The 10,010-nt window shown below is 47.7% G+C and overlaps 1 protein-coding gene across 1 annotated transcript in view; it reads left to right on the top strand.

Moving 5' to 3' along the window:
* Positions 1-10,010, top strand: part of DNAH12 (dynein axonemal heavy chain 12) — a 208,952-nt gene that overhangs the window by 19,035 nt on the left and 179,907 nt on the right. Inside the window, exons 6-8 of the mRNA XM_019504991.1 lie at positions 3,179-3,254; positions 6,012-6,170; positions 8,090-8,285. Of these exons, the coding sequence (XP_019360536.1) occupies positions 3,179-3,254; positions 6,012-6,170; positions 8,090-8,285 (431 nt within the window). The remainder of the gene's footprint in view (positions 1-3,178; positions 3,255-6,011; positions 6,171-8,089; positions 8,286-10,010) is intronic.

Below are 10,010 nucleotides of genomic sequence, written 5' to 3' on the forward strand. Positions count from 1 at the left end.
CCACCTTCCAGCACCACTGTCACTGCCCGCCCCAAGCACAGCTTAGCTCAGCCCCCCCGCCCCACCCTCCGCACAAATCCAGGGGCACATGCTCCCCATGCCTTCCTGGGGTGTGTGTAGTGGTGGGAGCCGCCACCCCATGTGGCTCAGTCCCATGTCCCACCCCTGCCCCAGCCCTACTCCCTTCCCCCACAGCAAACTTACTAGCTGGACCCAGCTGCTCTCTACATGGCCAGGTTGCACTCCTGGCCACCTGTGTGCTGTGATGAGGCTGGGCACATACACATGGAGTTCTGCATACCCACTATGACCCTTTTAATTACTCCTAGGAGTACACATACCCCCAGTTGACCACCAATGGTATAGAATCATTATTTCTTACCTCTTTTCCAGGGATATTAGGTTTTATTACCAGCGACTGCTTTAATCTTTCCCCTTATGTGTGAGAATGCTCCTAATAAGCATCAGCAAAAATACTTTACTATTCTACAAATCTCTCATAAAACTGTCGTGCATTATGCTATCTATATAAAGTCATTTATCATAATTAGGCAGCTATTACACTGTCATTGCTCGTTATACCGATGCTAGTTGTTTCACTGTTACCTTTCTCTCTGCTCTCTGTTGCCTGCTATAATATACTTAGTTTGTAAGCTTTCTGGGACAGAAACTATCTTTTTGGTAGGTGTATACTGGGGAGGGGGGCAATTATTTTGGGTGGAGGACCACTTAACGAGGTTGGGTGAGCTTTTGAGGGCCGCATGGGTAGCCCTGCCTCCTGGTCACTATCTTGGGACTAGAAGTCCTGCCCTCTACCCCCTGTCCTTTGGCACTGGAAGTCCCCCTCGCCTTGCCCCCTGGAAGTGTTGTATTTGGGAGGAGGGGTTGCCATCTTAGAACCAGAAAAAAACAAAATCATACACTAGGAGTCACTGCTATAACGTATTTTAATTTTATTACAAAAAGTATTTTTGTTATGATTTGTGTTTGCATACTGTATGTAGAGGTGATTGTGTAATAACTAAAAAATAAATTCGTAATGATCAGATTTCAAATATGTGCTCCCAAAGATCACTGGTGAGGAAGTTTAAAAAATTTAAGTCACTGCTTGGGCTGAAAACTAATATCAAATAAAATGGCTCATTCCCCATTTGTTTATCCTTTATCCAAAATCAGGAAATGAATAAAATTCATCTTTAAGTAATCAAATGTTTAAATACATTTATTAAAAGCATATTAATAGCAAGGATACTATGAACGTTGGCAACTTTTTCCATAAAAATATCACCCAACGTATTTTTCAGTATTAGCCATTTGTTAAACACCTACCTTAAACATTTTGCAGTTTTCAGAATATGTTAGTATGAAAAAAATTAATATTAGTAAAACATTTAGGTGGAAGAATATAATTTTAAAATTCTATTTAAAAAACTTATTTAAAATGTTAGACACATGTCTATGAAAAAATAGTTAAGTCCCAGTTTTGAGTTCCTCACTTTATAATTTGAAAAAGAAAAGGGAAAAAGGTATTTGTCAGCTAGAACATATCTATGTACTACAATGGGTTTTTATATGATTAATGTACAGAAGAAAGTAGAAGAAAATGATTCTTAAAATTTTCTATTATTGTGGGACTAAGATAAGGGGTCAGATTCATTCATAGGAGGCACTGTATAAACCAGAGGCAGGCAAAATAGAGCCTGCAGACCAGATCCAGTCCTCCAGGCACTTCTGTCTGGCCTGCAGTGCCCACCAAGTAATTGTACCCTGCCCAGCCCTTCCACTTGCAGCAGTGGAAATGAGGTGCCCATGTGTATACACACCCCCTGCTAACATCCTCTATTGTGCCTTGCTCCCACTCTTGTGGGTGGGAGGGCCAGGCCCGGCCAGCACACAGCTTCTGGGCTAGGCTGCTGCCACTGCTGCAGCTGCAGTTGGACCTGCTCAGCTTCCCCAGAATCCTGCTTGCTCTGGGCAGCAGCTAGGGAAGCAGTGGGGGTGGGGGCTATAGGGGAGCTGCAGCTGGGTAGGAGCACAGAGTGTGCAGCGGGGGCTGGCAGCAGTCCTTAGTTTGCACCCAAGGAGTTGGCGGCAGTGTGGAGCTCAGGTTGGCAGGGTGTGGGTGTGAGGGAGTTTGGGGGGAGATGTGGGGACACCCCTTCCCACAGTCCTCCATGGTGCACAGCCCTGGTAGGCAGCAGCAACAACAGCAAGATGGGGCACTCAGGACACTTGTGCACAGTGCAGGGGCTGGTTCCCAGTGGTGCAGAGTTCTGGCCAGTGCTGCACATTATGGCGAGGGGCACAGCCCCTGCTGAGCCACTTCCCCATGGAGTCCCGGGACCTGAGGTAGGGGGAAGGGAAGACATTCGGCTCCAACATGTGGGGCTTTCATAGATTCATAGATGCTGGGGTCAGAAAGGACCTCAGTAGATCATTGAGTCAGACCCCCTGCCCTGGGCAGGAAAGGGTGCTGGGGTCAGATGACCCCAGCCAGATGCCTATCCAGGCTTCTCTTAAAGACCCCCAAGGCCTTCTCTTGACAACCCCTGAGATAGCAGAGAGCACCAACTCCCTTGCAAGCCTATTCCAAATTCTGGCCATCCTTACTTTCTTCCCATGGTGTGCGAGTGCAGGGGACTGCGCATGTGCGGTAGGGAGTGCCACTGATAGAGGTGGCCTAGCAGGGGCTGCGCCTCTCACTGCAATGTGCAGTGCTGGCCACAGCTACGCATCACTGGGCACAAGTGCCTATGCCAGGCACATGCACCCCGAGCATCCCCACCTGCTGCTGTTGCTGCTGGCCATGGGAGGAGTGTGTGGGGGGTCCTCACACCCCCTCCACCCTCTCTCACACTGCACAAACCCACACCTTGCCCCCCCAACCTCTCACAAATACACCCCCCCAACATACCCCATTTCTCTGACATACACACAACCACACCCTCATAACCCCTCTTACACACACATCCGCACACCCTCCATACATCAACCCCCCACACCCCACCATACACACACATCCACATTGAAGATTTGATCAATTTAGTTCAATCTCCACCATATTATTCCTGGTGTTTGATAAAGAATGACAGAGCAAAGACCAGCCATTTTTCTTTTCTTCAAATGGAAGGTGTTTTCATTTCCTTTTAATGTTTCCCTTCTTATTAATGCCTTCTAGTGCAAAGTGTTCTTATAAAACCTAATGTAAAAGGACTCGAAGATGAAAAGGAGGAACCTTTACCTGTATCACCACTGTAAGTAAATTAAGTATGTAAATAGTCTAATGCTCAATCAAGGTACCAGTGCATGCATTCAACTCTAACTGAAATAGATGTGTGAGATGAACAGGCTCCTAATATTCTTTCTGGGATTTAGCAATAACAGCTAGCTTGTTTTTATAGGTAGCTTATTATATTTTTAAATGCTTTACAGATTTTCACTATGGGTGCATCTACACATGCATTTAATGTGACACAATAAACTCTGGCGTAGTTTGAGCAGGGGCGCAGCATCTATATGTGCACCCAGGACAGCAGCAATTTGAGCCAGGATGGAGCAGGCCCCCAGCTGGCTGGGTTAACAAGGTGTAATGTACACCCCCAGTCATTGTCTGCATGTGCATCTTGGCACAGTAAAGTACCCTACCATAAGATAGTACTGTCCCTGACAAGATGAACAATGCGTGCCCCCAGAGGCTGGGGGGGCACGGTGATTGCCCGCAGGGGTATGGCGGCGGTGTGTACAGAGCTTCCGCAGGCAATCGTGGTGGTGTTGGTGGTGGGAGCGGGGTGAGCAGGGAGCTCCCACAGGCAACCACAGTGGTGTCAGTGGTAGGGGGTGGCAAGCACCAACCAGCAGTTGGCAACCACCCTCAGATGCTGCTGGCAGCATCAGCAGTGGCCAACACCAATTGGTGACCGCTCACAGACACTGCTGATGGTTTCAGTGGTGAGAGGTGGGGTGAGTGGGGACCTTTCTTGGGGGGTGCACGTGCACCCCCTATACGTCACCAATTCCTGACAATACTACCTTAAAGTGGAGTTAATTAGTTTACTGTACTGTAATAGAGGCACACGTGTACACTGTGACACTTAATGCACAGCTAATTAATCTACTCAGCAATAAAGTGCACTTGTAGATGCACCCTGTGCCCAGATCCAGAAATCCAGGTATGTGCAGTTTGTGGTGCTGCAAACCTCTTTGCAGCACCAGAAACTGCCCCTATTGCATGTTAAACTGTGTGTAGCATTGCTAATTTAAAGCTCCAGAGCAAAATTTGTTACTTGGATTTCCTGGTAGCAAAAAACGCACAAGAAAAAAGCGGCACAAAGTATTTCAAAGTGGTGTGCACTGGGATAAATGTGGAGATGGGGAAGCAGGCACCTTGGCCTGCCAGCTCCCCCTCTGTGCTCTGTGGAGTCCCTGCACTGAGGCACCTTGCACCCCAGCCGGCTGCTCCCTGGCTAGCTGGGGCACAGTGTGCCTCGAGACAGAGGAGCAGGCAGCCCTGGGTTGGCTGCTCCCTTGACTCTCTCTGCCTCAACGTGGGCTCTCCACTGGAGCTCCTGCTCTGAGGCAGGTGGAGCCTGTATGTTGAGGTACACTGTGCCCCAGCCAGCCCGGAGCAGCTGGCTGGGGCTCAGCATGCCTCAAGACAGAGGAGCAGTCAGCCCAGGGTTGCATGCGCCCGGGTCTCATGCCACACTGTGCCCCAGTCAGCTGGGAGGTAGCTGGCTGGGGCACAGGGTGCCTCAGAGCAGGAGCTCTACAGTGTGCGGAGATGGAGCAGGTAGCCCAGAGCTGCCTGCTCCCCTGTTTCCACATGCTGCTCCCTGGCTAACAGGGCTGTGAGAAGCTTCGGTCCCTGATTTCATTTGCCAGAGATTCAGCCTGATTCGGTGGCCAAATCTCTGAATGCGACTCAAATCAGAAGACTCTTTAATGTCTCCAAATCAAATCGGAACCGTCTGAATTGATTTGGATAGATTTGGAAAGATTTGACGATTCAGATATAGACACAGCTTTAAATGTTTTTTCTCCATACCGCAGAGTGCCAGGCAGACACCACAGTGCTGGGGCAGATGGAGCGTTCCACAGGAGTGCGGGGGCTCCCTAGTGCGCTTGTCAGCAGACCCGGAAGTGGACCACAAACCCTTCCAGGTTTGCTGCGGAGCACGTGCCCCCCCCCTTGCACTCTTGTGGGTTGCTCCATCCACCCCAGCATTGCAGCATTCATGAGCCATGCCTGGTACCTTGAGGTAAGTAGAAAAAACATTTAAAGCTGTGTCTATGGCTGAATTGATGATTCTCTGGGGTTGTGGGGGCTTCCCAGGGCTGCAGCAGCAGCAATTCTCCCACGCAGAGCCTGGCCAGCAGCTACAGCACAACTCTGGGTGGTCTGACTGCTTCTGAGCATTGTGCGCTGCCCGTGTGTGCACTGCTCTGCTTTTTTTTCCGTGGGTTTTTTTGACCCCTGGATATCCATTGGTCAAAAAACCCCTCCGTGCTTCTCCCTTGAAGACGGTGTCAGCATTTCTATGGATATCAGTTCAGGGTCAAGTTCTATTTCAGAATGTGAGGAATATCACATCTGGTTGACATAATACCAAATTAGGGTATATAGTCTGAAGCAAGTGTGTCACTTGTGAATTAACTGGTAACTGTATATGCTTTCTACATAGGAACTGATATTTCATAGTTGATAATATCTGATGAAGTTATCAACTATGTTATCAGTTATAGTGGGAAACCTTCAGTAAAAGCAGTTGATTTGAAATAGTTTCAAAGATACTGGAGTGTGTTATCTGATGAAGACTGAGCAAATATATGCTTAACTTTCCGTTACCCTGTGCTAGGGAGATGTACGTAACACACCTGTCTGATTTAAATATATGTGTCCATAAAGAGATCTCTGTCTTTTTGTTCACGCATTTTAGAGTGGATTACTGAGCTAAAATTAAATGAGATTTGTATTTAATATTTGTTTTCTTTATTCTCCTCACTTTGTTTAGAGGCCTGGATTTTTCTAGACCATGGCATGAGAGTTTTATACAAGCAAAAAATCAAATAATTTCAAACTTACACATTCTTCACCCTACCCTGAAAATTTTACTGGATATTGGTTACACAACGTTTTCCAAAATACTTGTAGTGGATTTGTCAAGTTTCAGGTAAAATTTCCTGTTGAATTCACATTCTAAATATTGTGTATATGATAGGGTTGCACTGATATATATCAGTTGGCTACCAGATTGGCACCAATAAAAGGAGAAATTATATTATCGGCCATTGGGTTTTTTTGGTCGTTGTAGCCGATAATTATGGCCTCATGCCTGGAGCACCCTGGTGAGCATAGTTCAGTCCCTGCACCCTGCCACTGGCCTGAGCCCACAGGAGACTACAGGTCCCAGCAAGAAGTGGGAGAGGGAGCAGGTGCCAGGGTGCCATGCTCAGCAACAAAGGGACCATGACCAGCTCTTGCCGCCTCTGCCATGGCAATGCTGTGCATGCAGCAGGGGCCTGAGCACTGGGGCTGCCACAGCGATGTTGAGCTGTGCATGAGTGAGGTAAGGAACCACACAAGGGGTACCAGTCACCTTTGCAAAAGTAGCTTCTCCCCAGCAGCTGTGGGAGCTTGACTGTGTGGTGCCTGCTGGAGCTGAGGCAGCGGTGTGCACTGGGGCTCCAAATGCACCCAGCATTGCTGTCTACACAAGGGTTTGCCCCACCCTTCCAGGACAACAGCACAGGCTGTGTGGGGAACAGGGCTACAGGTAGGAGCCATGGGCGAAGGAACAACATGCATGGGAATGAGACGGTCACCACCTTCCTCATCAAGGGCCAGAGCAGGCAGGAAGTGGGTGTGTGTTATAAATGCAAAACACACAAAGATGCTTTGCACTATTACTAAATATCGGTTATTGGATTGGCATTGGCTAATATGGTTGGTTAATCATCAGCTATCAGTATGGGCCAAGAAACTCATTATTGATGCACCCCTAATATATTCTTTTGTAGTCAATAAATAATGTATGCAGTATGAAATTGTTTTTTTTAACTTCCTATATAATGAGTGGTTTAATGTACACTGGGCATGTCTACACAAGACATTTACTGCACAGTTGACTAATCAACTGCACAGTAAACATCTCAGCATCTACTCATGTTCCCCTACTAGGACGCACAAAACTAATAAACTCTGTAGCAGGTTAGGACTTGTAAATACAAAGTAACCTGCTGTAGAGTGTCTTTGTGTACAGTAGCACCCATGTAGATGCTGCCCCGGCTGACTGGAGCACAGGGTGCTGCAGTGCAGGGCTAGCTGTCAGGAAGCCCCTGTGCTGAAGCACCCTTATGCTTCAGCCAGCCACTTTGCAGCATGTGGAGCCGTGTTGAAATAGCCCTTGGCTGGCTGCTCCAATGGGGCTCCATATGCTGCGGAGTGGCTGGCTGGGGAACAAAGGTTCCAACGGTGCGGCTGGGAGCAAAAAACTCCAGAGCAATAAACTATGGAGTTTATTCGTGTGCATTAATTGCACGTGTACACATATCCACTGTTGCTTCTTTTAGTCCTGTAATCTGGAAACCTCATATTCAGGTTTCATATAATTTTCCTGCTTTGTGCTAGGGATATATAATATATCTGCCATTACATTATTTCCCACTAATTCTCTTACGGCCAGTCAGGTAACTCAAAGGGAAAATTTTCATTAACTTTAGTGGGACCAAGATTTGGCAGGTTGTGTCCTAGTTTTCTTACCCAAAGAAACTGCTATAGGATTTTCTTGCAAGACAAATAGTTTTGGGAAATCCCACGGTAATCCTGAGAATGTCCTCATTTTTACCTTTTCTCTCCATTTTGTTTTCCTCTCCAGGTGTTTTTATTTTTCCTCTTTTTGATGTTGATAGGTCCAGTTTTATTCTCTTTCACCTTTTTACTAGTCATGTCACTTCCAAATCTACTTGCCTGAAAAGAAAGTATAGAGTCTACAGTTTGAAAGCTACAATAAGATACTGGAGTCACACCATTATTTATTTGGTTTTAGATCATAGAATTTCAGTTTTCAAATCAGTCCTTCCTTTTATCTAGGTTGAAAGGTCCAGTTGAATGTGAATCATTGAAGAATGATGTATCTTTAAGCTGCTCAAAAACAGAAGAGAAGTTACTGAGCACATGGTATCCAAGAGTTATCAATCTCTTCACCAGAAAGGAAGCACTAAAGGGTGTCAAGTCAGATAAAGCTGACTCTTTTTATAATTGTGTGGCTACACTTATGTCTAATCAGGTGAAAATATTTTCTAATAATACTACCTTTTGTTGATTTTTTTTGAGCATTTAAATAAAAGACTAAGATATTACTCAACCTTTTTTTTTTAATATGAAGAATAATTTTGGACATTAAGCCTAAGTACAGACGGTCAAAAAGCCCAAGGCTGAATTGATCCAATCTTCACAGGTCGATCTAAGCTGTGTAGATTGAATCAATAAGCAAGTGAACGGACATTCACTTTTGATTCTGGAAATGTAGCCACGTGCCTGCAGTGGCTCAGGCCAGAAACTGGGAGGTGCTAGAGCACACTTCCTGGCTTGGCTGGAGCAGACAGCTTGGACCCACGGTAGCCTGCCCACCCTGCAAGAATTGGGGGAGATGCAGGGGAGGTGCAAAGCAACCTGGGGTACTGGGGTTAACTTGAATCTGAAGGGGATCTGGGACAGAAGTTCAATAAACCGATTTAGCCTAAATCAGTTTTATCTGATACTGCATCCATATAGATTTATCTTAAACTGGTTTCAGCCACTTTGAAAGCAGTTTATATGCACTGAGCTTCTGTTGTGTTACAGATTTGAACCAGTTTCTGAACACTTACACCGGTTTATGTGGCATTTTTGTCCCTAGCTTAAAAAATGTCATAGAGAGATCACCTTAACTTGAAATCTAACATGTTTAAAAACGTGAGCTCCAGTTTAGGTATAAGTACTACAATTACTTTTCTTAGTAATAAAAAAAAGTCCTCTACTACCCTCCTGCTGTGTTTTTAATACTCATACACAGATATAAGGAAGGGAAATTGACTATTGCCCCAATCTTACAAATATATGGGGAAGGGGCTTGGAAGGGGGGCAGATCAAGGCCCACACATTGAGGGAGGGAGTGGGGCAGAGACAGGGGCAAGGGCTGGGGTGAATGGGGCCCTCGCCAGGCTGGGAGATGGGATGCTCATAGCTCCCGTGCCTCATCCAGGGGTTCCCACCACTGTGTGCAACCTGGGAGAGGCCCAGGAGGAACATGCCCCTGCCCCCCGGATCTGTGCGCGAGGCAGAGGTGGGTTGCCCCGGGCTCTGTGCCCCGCTGTCACTGCCTCTGGAGCTGCGCAGTGGCATGTGCATCCCACAGCTGGGCGGGCAGGGGACATGGCGCAGCCCAGTGGTGGCAGGCACATGGCGTTGCATGGTTCCGGAGGCAGTGACAGCAAGACACAGAGCCCAGCATGCAGCAGCAGCCCACCTCCATCCCACACATAGATCTGGCAGCCCATCTCTATCCTGTGCACAGATTAGGGGGGGCAAGTGCCCCCCTGGGGTGCTCACAGTAGTGGGAGCTCCCCCATGCTCCTGGACAAGCCACCCAGGCTCTGAGCCACCTGGGCTCCGAGCCCCTTGGGCTCCGACCCTCCCGTGACCCACCCTGGCCCTCGGGCCCCTGCCCATACCTCTGCCTCACTTGCTCCCTCACCGCAGGGGCCTTGATCTGCCCACCCACTTACCCACCTCTTCCCCTATAGACTTGCCTGCTGGGGGGGTACATGTGCACATGCACATAATTTTGCCTCTCTCAAATATTTTTTCTCCCTCCACATATGGGGAGAGAGAAGAAAGGCAGCAGAGGCTGGGGATGAAGGACAGGGTGGGGAGCAGAGGCAGAGGAGGAAGGGGGAGCCCAAGGCTATGGGGGAACAGAAATGGCAGGGGGGGGGGGGCAAACAAAGGGGGAAGCGCGTTACCCACCCCT

Source organism: Gavialis gangeticus, unplaced genomic scaffold (genome assembly GCF_001723915.1).
Source record: "Gavialis gangeticus isolate Ggan-Ray unplaced genomic scaffold, GavGan_comp1, whole genome shotgun sequence".
Classification (NCBI taxonomy): domain Eukaryota; kingdom Metazoa; phylum Chordata; order Crocodylia; family Gavialidae; genus Gavialis; species Gavialis gangeticus.